Below are 12,155 nucleotides of genomic sequence, written 5' to 3' on the forward strand. Positions count from 1 at the left end.
AACATAAAGTAGCAATCCTGCAATGCAGCATGCAAGAGAGTAATATTGATCTTTTTACAAAATAAGTGGAGGTGGTGGAAAATGGCAAGCAGGCCCCAATTGTAATGGATGGATATACTTGACTCCATGACATGTCACACACAAATTACATTTTATTAAATTGTAAAATACATTTATTGCGATCCATCTGATGGATCAAGAGGAATCAACCTTTAGAAGCACCTTTGTATCCTCGACGGGGAGGAGAGTCTGAAAACGACCATGAAACTATCACCTCCACGTGGCGTAGTTTCCTACAGGTCCACTAGGTGTCAATAACAGAGCATGTTAGTCCGATGACGTGAATACATGAGGAGGATATCACAGATTACAGCAGCAGACACTGATAGTACACGTTATATTATTTTCCTGACACACTCTCCCATTTAACCAAAACACACACACACTTTTGAATTAATTTTATGCAAGAAAAGAAACTTTTATTGTAAGGCCTTCAAACATTGACCAGGTCTACATGTCTACATTATAAAGCAACATAACTATCAATGTCATTAATACTTCAAGCAATAGAAATATTTAAACTGCACAAAAAAAAGATTACCCATAAACAGTTTAACAGCTCAAATGGTCATTTTTCACTGTGGTTACTTGTGTATATATATATATATACACACACACAACTACATTTAATAAGATAAAGTACATCTACATTGATATAAAACTACGGGGGGAAAATAACAATCCTAAAACAAAACATTTCCAACTACTTGTGGTAACTCAACTCTTCGATGATCGCTGTTGTTTCTATTCAATATCACACTAAAGTGAAAGTATTCTAAATTTAGATGCGTTTCATAATCACTAAAGTTAAACTAAATAGATACACACTTTAAATTACCTCTAATAAACCTTTTTTGTAATCCTCTTTTCGGGCATCAACTTTGAGTCCGTTTGAAAGACAAACACTTTGTTTATTAATTAGTGAAACACTCGTGAGATGCGCTGCACATCGTGACCTCCGACGTGTTCTTTTCATCACGTATCGAGAGCGAAAGCTTCACTTCCACGTCTCTGAACCTTCAGCGCCGGTGAGATGGTAAAAAAAAAAACTGACTCTGGTCTAAATGTGGCCCGACGTGAAAATATTCCCAGAGCTCCTCTGAAGGAACAAGCTTCATGCATTAATACCCGGCTGGTCTCAGTTTACCCTTCAAGCCCCAAAAAACACCAAGAAAGAGGAACATATTATCACTACAGGTCCACAAAAGGCTGAAATTAGAAGTGTTTGTACACAACGGTTACACATTTATTGTCGGCGTTCCAGATGTTTCAGCGAAAAGGACCAAATGAACAGAAGCGCGGCCAGAGAGCGACACGATGAAGACTCCGGTGCTCCCTGGAGGCCGAAATACACAACAGTGGTTTTAAAACGATAAATAGCTTTCGTCTCCCCCCCCCCTCAGTGAAAATGAAAACAAGAAAAAAACATTATAATAAACACACACACACAAAAAAGTTATTCCTATTTCAAGTTTCCACGTTGTTAGGTTGTCATTTGAAATATCACAGCACATCGATTTCACCAAGAAAACACAAGAATACAAACAAATAAAAACCTACATCAAACCTCAACTACACTTCCTGTTTGCTATACTGAACAGAACATGGTATATTCTATTATATGTATATAGTTTTAGTATTTCAGTCTTAGAAATAAGCAATGTTGGCAATTACCTGAACTTTACGCACACACAGCAAATATGTACAAAGTAGATTCCTTTTGACTGTAGATTCACAAAGAAATACGGAAATAAGACAAGACGACCCCCCCCCCCCCAAACACACACACACACACAGCTTCTATCCACCGTGATCACATATTTCAGACAGCTCCTATGAATGGAGTTGGTTAGGAAGCAGGACACAAGGGAATGTGCGGAGGAGACTGATCAGTACTTTGGAACAGTGACGATGATCTATCTTCTTTCTTTTTTTTTAAGTAGAAAACTCACTCGAAATACAGATCAAATTTGAAATCGCGGCGCATTCGTCAACTGAAATGTTTCCAGAAATGTTATTTAGTGGTGAAAAAAGAGAGTGTGAGAGAGAGAGAGAGCACCCAGCCCACAGCGGGTTGGGGGGGGGGGGGCAAATGTTATAGTTGTGTGTGTGGAAAAATGTGTGTTTATACAAACGCCTTCATGGTGTACGAACTGGTCACAAATAATGTGGCTAAGTCATTATTAGAACATCCGAAAGGTTCCAGAGAGAATGGGTGTGCATGTTTGTTGGGGTGAAACGCGTATTCTTTAGATTTATTTATTTTAATGCGTGTGTCCAAGTGCTCCTGTTGTTTTAGGGGGGGGGGGGGAGGGGCTATTGGCATCTATTTGCGCTTCCTGAGCACCAGGTACATGACGCCGCTGATGAGCGTCATGGGGAAGCTGATCCAGGCCAGGACGAAGGAGGAGCCGTAGGAGCCGATCCGGAGACTCGGCACGTGGAAGCTCTGGTTCTGAGCCGAGTAGACGGACGCCCCGATCATCACGCAGAGCGCTGTGGGGGGGGGGGGGGGGGGGGGGAGGGGAGGATTACACTCTATTGCCGAGGAAGGAATTGCCAGTTTGCTGACACTTAAAAAGGAACAGTTCAGAAATGTGTCGACAAAAAGCACAACCACAATGCAGTGGAAACAAGTCACGAACGCTGCAGTGAAAAGTGATGCATGTGCGTGTGTCCGTGTGTGCGTGTGCGCATGTGTGTGTGTGTGTGTGTGTGTGTGTGTGTGTGTGAGACTCACAGGCCAGCAGCTCGATAACAGCGGGGAAAACAAATCGATCTCCCTGTTCGAGCTTGAAGAGCTGCAGGACGAAGATGAAGAGGCTGACGCAACTGAGGATGATGGCCAGAATCATCGTCGCCTGGACGGTCTGCAGAAAGGCTGAGGACAGAGGACAGAGGAGAGGAGACAGGAGGCATCACACACACACACAGACAGTATGGGCGCTACGCGGCGGCGTCTCACCTGCAGCCGACGTGTGGCTGTTCTCCACGGGGAAGAAGGTGGAGTTGCAGGAGTACCACAGGTCGACGAAGATGACCTCACGACCCGGCGGCGCCACGACCCACCAGGCCTACGGGGGGGGGGGGGGGGAATACATAATTAAATGTCCCACCTCTCTCTCTCTCTCACGCGCTCCCGCTTCGTACTCACGTTGTTGATGGTCGCCACCATGAGGAGGATGACCGAGGTCAGGTGGAAGAGGAGGATGAAGACGAGGATGATCAACATGGCGGCCCCCGGGGTCTCGTGGGGCCGGCTGGAGGCTGTGTGTGCGGCTCGCTGGAGGAGGATCGGGCTGCGGGCCGACGGCCGGATCGAGGTCCTGACATGGAGAGGGACACGTGTGGGGAGGAGGAGTCACAAGAGATGTAGAACCACTGCACCTCCTCCTCACCATCAATGACATGATGAAGAGTCACTTCTCTGGGATCCAAAAGTCCCTCTGGGCCGTTTTATTTTATCTAAGTTTCGGTTTGTCTTCAGAGGGAAAGATAGAAGACGAAGTGTTACCCTCTTTTTATAAAAACAAAACCAAAGAAGTAAAATAACTATATTAAATAAGACATTCTTAGCTTTAACGCGTTTCGCTGCATGTCTTGTGACTCACACAAGACATTTAAGTTAATAACAAATATGTTATTGTCTCAGATGAAAGAAGGGAGCGATAACATAGAAGAAACGACTGATGCCGGTTTAATGAAAGGATCTGGAGAAAATCCTTCCGAGATGAAGTGACATGTTGCGTCTCTGCGTATGACAAACTGTGTGTGTGTGTGTGTGTGTGTGTGTGTGTGTGTTTACTCTGCAGTGATTGGAGGCCTTAATCCCGACTAGCTGTTGATGGAAGCGGGGAGGTGACCGTTTCCATCTGGGCCTGTGCTCTGTTCACTCAGCGTAGACCAGGGTGTCCGGCCGCTGTGTCGGCATAAGAGGTCAAAGGTCACGGCGTATGAAGACACTTGGAGCTGCTGGGTCCAACCCGTACTCCTCTGGTTCCCGCAGCTCGACCTCGGAGGTCGTAGCTTTAATACACAGAGGGTTCAGGAACGGATCACACTGTTGATCACAGGGGTGTGTGTGTGTGCGTGTGTGTGCGGTATTAAATCAACCCTTAAATTCTGACCCAACGCGCATCATGTGAGGCCACGGTGACCTTTGACCTCCGATCAGACATTTCTGTACCGAATGTGAAGCGGTTCGCTCAAGGCGCTCCTGAGATCTGTCGGATGGACAGAAAACATTACGGAAGGCGTTTTATTTTAATAAATGTCACATTCCCACTTCTGAATGTTCTCAAGCATTAAAAGTTAATTGAAACTATATCTAGATTTATATATTTTAGAAACTGGCGACGGCTTGTTGGAGGTCTGAAAATGGACCTATTATAACAATTTATAACCAGTGTGGCCGATCAGACTTTAAAGAAGGATGACCAGAGAGAGAGAGAGAGAGAGAGAGAAGAACAAAGATGGAGACGAGCCTCAAGGAACAGAGGAGCCAGTCAACCGACGACAGCCGTAACAAAGCATCTGGGATTATAGTCTAATCTGGAGGAACATTCTTTGGAGCTTCCTGCTCATAAGAAGCTCCTAGACATATAGACACACACACACCTAAACACAGACACACACACACCTGGATCCGATTCCATGTGCAGCTGCTTCCTCATCTCCGTGGGGAGAAGAGGAAGGGAGGAGCGAGGGAGGGAGGGAGGAGGAGACAGGAGAAAGGGAACCCCATTGGAGGGAAAGAAGAAAAACTAAAAGAAGTGTAAACACAGACACACACACACACACACGACCATAAATATACGGCCTGCCAAGTAAATCCCTCAAATTAGACGCACCGACACAGTTTAGACTAGAACGGGCACTCGGTAGAGCGCATACCTTCGCATATCACAAGATTGGGCATTGAATTGTGAACATTTTGGCATTAGTTGCATGCCAATTGGACAAAAATGTATCGTGCTATGGTAAAAAAAAGATGTTGACCTTTCCATGACCTTGACCTTGACCTTTGACTCGATTGATCCCAAAATCTAATCAAATGGTCCCTGGATAATAACCAATCATCCCACCAAATTCCATGTGATTCAAGAAGATTTGACCTATTCATGACCTTTGACCTTGACCCGATCGATCCCAAAATCTAATCAACTGGTCCCCGGATAATAAACAATCATCCCACCAAATTTCATGCGATTCGGTTAAATACTTTTTGAGTTCGGCGAAAGATTTTGACCTGTTCATGACATTTGACCTTGACCTTTGACCCGATCGATCCCAAAATCTAATCAACTGGTCCCCGGATAATAAACAATCATCCCACCAAATTGCATGCGATTCGGTTCAATACTTTTTGAGTTTTGCGAATAACACGCATACAAATAAATAAATAAATAAATACACGGTGATCAAAACATAACCTTCCGGCATTTTCAATGCGAAGGTAATAATTAAGGTTAATTCAAACTTAAAAGCCCGGAGACGACTGACGTCTGTAAATAATGTCTTATATCCTGCACCGTGTTATTGTTTGTTTATTATTGTTTTATGTTTATTGTGGTCTGTCAAGGGACGACAGATGCAAACTAGAATGGGCACTCGGTAGAGCGCATACCTTCGCATATCACAAGATTGGGCATTGAATTATGAACATTTTGGCATTAGTTGCATGCCAATTGGACACAAATGTATTGTGCTTTGGTAAAAAAAAGATGTTGACCTTTCCATGACCTTGACCTTGACCTTTGACCCGATTGATCCCAAAATCTAATCAAATGGTCCCCGGATAATAACCAATGATCCCACCAAATTCCATGTGATTCAAGAAGATTTGACCTGTTCATGACCTTTGACCTTGACCGTTGACCCGATCGATCCCAAAATCTAATCAACTGGTCCCCGGATACTAAACAATCATCCCACCAAATTTCATGCGATTCGGTTCAATACTTTGAGTTTTGCGAATAACACGCATACAAATAAATAAATAAATAAATAAATACACGGCGATCAAAACATAACCTTCCGGCATTTTCAATGCGAAGGTAATGAGCTGGAGCTACAATCTGGTGCAGAGTGACGGCTACGTTTAACTGTACACGGTTCATTTTACATAAAGATAATACGAAATAACTTGTGCATTTCCAGATTTCTACGACGTTGAGCACCTTTTAAAGCGTGCTTTTAAATATGACAGTCAAATTCTAAGTGATGGAATCTGAAAGTCCTTCCATCAGCTGGTCTGAAGCCAGATGAGCTGCAGGTGGAGCGTGTGCCCAGTAGGTGGCGCTAGAGGCGCTAACGAGGCCAGAGACAGCAGAGTTGGGATTGTTCCTCACGAGGAGCACAAACACACAGCGGGCCGCCGACCCGAGTGGAAACGGCCGAGCGGCCACGTTAAATAGTCGCCGAGTCACAATGTATCCCTCAAACGCTTCGGAAGGTTTCCAGAATTCATTTAGAGAAACTCTTCTTTTCCCCTACGGGATCTTTGCCGTTTCCATTCATCGTTCCCTATCTCGATGCTTCAAGATATGCATGAAAAAACTAAACAAGGCTAATTATCCCAGAACTACAATTAGGCCGATTAATTGTGGTCTGTAGTCGTCATCCTCTTTTTATGGCCACACACACGATCTCTGTCACAAGAAGTGTGTGTGCACACCGAACAGAGCGATGACCTCATCGAGTTAGAGACCGTCGGCGTGCATCACTCGGTGGAGGAACCCGCTAACCTGAGGAATTATTAAAACAATAATAAAGTGTCTTGTGTCTGTTTACTGAGCGTCAACGCCCCGTCGCTCTCCTGGCAGCTCGTCGTCCTGCGGTCGGGTCGCTCTCCTCCATTTCACGACTTTCACAAACTGAGTGGAAACTAAATGTGTCACAAGAACAAAGAACGACAGATTCTGCAGCGTCGTGTCGTCGCATGACGGAGCCGGTGAGACGTCAGGCTGCCATTCCTCCGCTCCACCCAGCCTCGTAATGGGAGGCGGTGTGTGTGTGTGTGTGTGTAGGTGTGTGTGTAGGTGTGTGTGTAGGTGTGTGTGTGTGTGTGTTCCCTTGCCTGGTGGAAAATGCTGACTTTTAATGTCTTTTTTTTTAACTCTTTTCATAAAAACACAAAGCCACAGACTTAACTGGGCCTCTGAATCTCTCTCTCTCTCTCTTTCTGTGTCTCTCTCTCTGTGTGTGTGCATGTCTCTCTCTGTCTCTCTCTCTCTCTCTTTCTGTGTGTGTGTCTCTCTCTCTCTCACTCTGTGTGCATGTCTCTCTGTCTCTCTTTCTGTGTGTGTGTGTGTGCATGTCTCTCTCTGTCTCTCTCTCTTTCTGTGTGTGTGTCTCTCTCTCTCTTTCTGTGTCTCTCTCTTTCTGTGTGTGTGTGTCTCCGTCTCTCTCTCTGTGTGTGTGCATGTCTCTCTCTGTCTCTCTCTCTCTCTTTCTGTGTGTGTGTCTCTCATCTCTCTCTCTGTGTGTGTGCATGTCTCTCTCTGTCCCTCTCTCTTTCTGTGTCTCTCTTTCTGTGTGTGTCTCTCTCTCTCTCTCTCTCTCTCTCTCTGTCTTTAACTATGGAAAAACTGATTGGGGAAGCAAAAAGCCACGAAGGCTTCCCAGGGGAGCCCTGTGGCCCCTCATGTGGCCCCTCGTGAGGTCGTGCAGCAGAGACTCTCTGCTACATTTCCTTCTTGTGATATTCATTCTTCACAAGCCCTCATCATACGTTCTTCTCACCAGTTTAAGCTTCAATGCAACCGACACCGAACTGACACCTCGCTGTGGATTTTATTCCATGGAGGTCATAATAGTTGTGATGGAGGGGAAGAATAATATAGATAATCTGGGTTATTAGCAAACTGGAACAATAATAGAAACAACGGTTTGCAGTAAAGCCCAGGAGGGAGTCAGATCGGCCCCTTTGAGACACGAGTTTATAGGTGTGGCGTATGTGTGTGTGTGTGTGTGTGTGTGTGTTGGCTCAACGTCAACACACACACACACACACACACACACACATTGGTGGCGTGGTGCGGTAAAAAGCTCTGGAGAGTTCAGACTCATTTTCTCAAAAAGGTCAAGGATGAAACCTCGTGGGAGGATTTGACTTTTTTTTACTTCCTCCAGACTAACAGAGTCTAAACTACATTTGGGGAACAACCGTGTGTGTGTGTGTCCATATGTGTGTGTTTACACAGCAACAATAGCCAAGCTCAGGCGTATTTTGAGAGGAAACGCAAAAGGCACACCGTCCAGTGGCCAAACACAGCGTGCACTTCTCACCAGATGTGCATTTCACAGATTGGTTTGAACTTCCATTTCAGGACTACGACCTCTGCCTTGACCTCAGCGTTCAGGAAGCGGGAGGACGCTCCATCCAACGTCTACAACCCTTTCACTAACTTGCTGACTCGAGAAGCAGCGCGGTGTGGAGAGAGAGAGAGAGAGAGAGAGAGAGAGAGAGACCCTCTCACCTGACATCACGGAGGTATGTGGATTTAACCTTTTGAAAACGGTGGTGGTGGTGGTGGTGGTGGTGCCCCCCCCGATAAAAACATGATGTAAACATTATGGTTAAAGTGTGTAAAACATGGCGAGGGCCTCGGTCTTTACGCTACGCATGTTCACAGAGTGATGACGGGGTGAGAGAGAGAGAGAGAAGAGCTGCAGTGCACGTCTTCACCACCGGGGGCGCCAGAGAGCGGCCGCGCGGCGACCGTTTGGCTCGCGGGTGTCACTTGAGGATGATGCGGTGGCAGCGGCCCAACGCGGCGCTGCAGGGATGAGGCTCAAAACCCACCAATTAAAGTGGAAATTCAACATTTGGCAAATTGGTTATGAGAGCAAACACACGGTGCGTTCAGAGGGCAAATAGACGGCGCGGTGTTTCAAACCACAGTTTTCCATAAAGGTCATATGACCGTTTGTCAGATGATAAAACGGTTCATTAGACTATTTAATGACTGGGAACACACGACTAATAACGAGATGTCGCATTGATGTTCCCATAATGATGTCAGGCCGTCTGAATTACTCACGTTACACAACGCGGGCTTTGAAGTCAATATTTGAGTTTTGTTGAATATCAGGAGAGAAGGGAGAGTCGTGGTTTTTTGTTGCAAAGGAGTGCGAGTGTGTGTGTGTGTGTGTGTTTAACATGCTTCTTTCAGGAATGTGCCCACATGCACTCGACGGTTTCTCCTGCTGGGTTTAAACTGTAAAGACTTCCCTCTGATGCAGGAGCTCTTTCATGTTGGACAATCATACGCTTTCTTAGGTGTGTGTGTGTGTGTGTATATATATATATATATATGTGTGTGTTTTCACACACATTCCTAAAGTGACAGCGCTGAGTAATGACTCCCACATGACAGAGAAAACCTGGTAAAAAAGAGACATCCATCTATCCTCATCTTTTTATCATCCAGAACCCCCCCCCCACCCAGACCCCCCCCCCCCCCAGACCAACACACACACTCTTCCTTCCTTTGTCTTTCTATTCTACTCTCAAGTCACTTTACACTTGTTCCCTGATAGTTTTCATCTGTCAGCACCTTTTAAACCCCCACCTACCTCTACTCTCCCCCTGACTAATCCACCTCCTATCAGATGTCCCACACCTCTCTCTTTCTCTCCCCCTCCCTCTTTCTCTCTCCTCCTGCTGCGTTCATTGCGACTGAAAACACTTTCAAATGTACGACAACCCCCCTGAGAGCAAGACGGCGGAGCACAAAGGGTGCTACACACACTTCTTGAGACAACTTTGGTCCAATGCACGGATCAAACTTCAGTCACAGGCCATGAAGTCTGCCACAAGACGAGTCTAGAATGGTGTGTGGGGTGGGGGGGAAGTTGTAACTGTCAATCATTCAGCCGTTTTGTTTGTCTAACTTTTTACTTCACACATTCGTATGTTTGGTGACTGGAGCTCATTGAACTAAATCTGCAGTGAGGAGAGAAGAAAACTTGGGGGTATTTTTAAGACTGGCTTTCTATTCATTCTCCATATATATATATATAAATAATATTTTTATATATAGTATCTTTGGGGTTGTTTTCATATGAGAAAATTCTCCCCTCGTCAGGGAAAACCATGACCACGTTGTTGTAGTTTCCAACCACAAGGGGGCGCCCTCCCCGGTGATGCAACAGTACAATCACCTGCCTCAGCAAAAGTAAAGATGCAAATCAGTCAACACGGCGGCGGCGGTACCGCGGGGCATTCCTGGACTCATAGGAACCGGATGGCCTGGTTCTGTTCAGCTGAAGAACAAACAGAGGCGGCACAGGAGACTTCTAGAATAATACAATTCAAACACACACTGGCTTCAAGGCGACATGGGTCCAGGCCCCAAGTTCAACAGTAATGTGGGCAAAGCAGCAGCAGTCAGTGAACACACACACACACACACACTTAAAAGTGCCTCTGAGACGCGCGCATGCGCACACGCGCACATTTCCTGTTCCCATTGAAACAAATTAAAGTTTATCTTCGCTGAAAAAACACACTATATGTATTCACAGCTCCCTCAGACAGACAGGCTTAACACACACACACACACGTGCACACACATGCACGCGCGCACACACACATTGATGGCCGAAAACGCCCCTTTATTTTCCAATGTCTGGAACCTGGAGCTCAAAAAATAAATACCAGCGAGCTAAAGAAACACAGCTGCAAAGACTCCTTAAGATGACTGCGTGGTGAAACTAAATAAACCTGTTCTCAACTTTAAAATATCGACAATAGGCCACTTATTATTTTTAGGAATATGTTGAGGCTTAAAATATTCCTGAAATGTTTGAGGCTTAAAATATTCCTTAAATATTTGAAGCTTAAAAGATTGCACGGCAGTAAGTTTGGGGAAAGTTAGACTCAAACTCCCCATAAAGACACGGTAATAGTGTTATTGGTTTATTAAAAAGAGGAATATCGCGGCCACGCTGGATTTGAATGGGACCTGAATTCAGAAGGTTCCGTGATGCGTTCAAACAATATGCAAAAAAAAAAAAACACGAAGTTTAGCTACTCACCGGGGTTTCGGTCCGAGAAGGAAGCAGAGAGAGAGAGAGAGTGGACTTCCAGATGTGACTGCGTGTGGAGAAAAAAATTGAAATTAAGGCGACAATAAATTGGGGAGGAAGAGAAAAAAAAATGCAGGACGGGGAAAAAAATTAGCCTTCCAAACGTGACGAAACGGCGCAGCTGGAGCTCTCTGCTAGTCGTCCACCCCCCCCCCAAAAAAGTTTGTTCTGTGCGCATGATCTCTAGACAAGGCGGGCGTGAGCGCGCGCGAGGGAGGGGAGGGGCGGGGAGGGCTAGAGGGCTGCAGCTGGGTGTGGTTTGTGGATTTGAGATGCGTTCACGTGTGCGTGTGAGTGTGAGACACATGGACGGATTGGTGACAGGAGTTTAGGCCTCGGCGGGAAAAGTAGAGCTATAAAAAATAAAAAATAAAAATGAACGATGGCAGTCAGAGAGGAAGTTCAAAAAAAGTCTGTGTTTCCTCAAGAAAACAAACCGCGGAGACCAAAGAGGAAATTAAGAGGATGAAAGGGGATGAAAAGTCATGAATGGAGGGAAAGAATAATGAAAAGGAGCAAGAGGGAAAAGAGAAGTGGAGGAATAATATGAGGTTTTTGCTTGTAATTCTCATAATTTTGTCCCGTTTTTCCCACATTTTCATGAACATTACCGGTCCAAGCCGAGTATTCACTCCCTGTATGTGTACAACCCTTGACTTCCTCATTTGCATTTTTTTTTATCACCTGGGAATTCTCCTTTTTATTGTTGTTTCTGCGCCGCCCAGAGCAGGATGGGCTGAGAGGTCCATTTGCATTCCCCGCTCATAAAGTTTCTGTCGATGGCCCCCGAGTCTTCTCTTGGCGTGCTATCACAGCTCTTTATGGAAAGAAAACAGCTTTGTTTTCTCAAATGCTGACATAAGGACATCCCCCAGGAGATTCCACATGTTGTTGCAATGCCGACAAAAACAACAATAACAACAAAAAGCAAGCATCAAAAGGCAATGGGCAAACATATCGGGGAAAAAACTGATTTTCTGTCCCTCTTTTGTCTCCTTCGT

The 12,155-nt window shown here is 45.3% G+C and overlaps 1 protein-coding gene across 3 annotated transcripts; it reads right to left on the reverse strand.

Moving 5' to 3' along the window:
- Nucleotides 1-129: 129 nt before the first annotated feature.
- On the reverse strand, nucleotides 130-11,265 carry emp2 (epithelial membrane protein 2). Of its 3 annotated transcripts, none has more exons than XM_056407914.1 (5): nucleotides 11,104-11,265; nucleotides 3,215-3,386; nucleotides 3,026-3,134; nucleotides 2,801-2,941; nucleotides 130-2,556 (listed from the first exon to the last, which is right to left on the reverse strand). In XM_056407914.1, exons 2-5 carry the CDS (start codon nucleotides 3,290-3,292, stop codon nucleotides 2,387-2,389), a joined length of 498 nt encoding a protein of 165 aa, XP_056263889.1. In that variant the 5' UTR covers nucleotides 3,293-3,386; nucleotides 11,104-11,265; the 3' UTR covers nucleotides 130-2,386. The 3 variants fall into 3 exon arrangements, with proteins under 3 accessions (XP_056263889.1, XP_056263890.1, XP_056263891.1); XM_056407915.1 differs by lacking the exon at nucleotides 11,104-11,265 and adding an exon at nucleotides 10,228-10,565; XM_056407916.1 differs by lacking the exon at nucleotides 11,104-11,265 and adding an exon at nucleotides 3,866-6,766.
- Between the last annotated feature and the right edge of the window lie 890 nt (nucleotides 11,266-12,155).

Source organism: Pseudoliparis swirei, chromosome 23 (genome assembly GCF_029220125.1).
Source record: "Pseudoliparis swirei isolate HS2019 ecotype Mariana Trench chromosome 23, NWPU_hadal_v1, whole genome shotgun sequence".
In the NCBI taxonomy this organism is placed as follows: domain Eukaryota; kingdom Metazoa; phylum Chordata; class Actinopteri; order Perciformes; family Liparidae; genus Pseudoliparis; species Pseudoliparis swirei.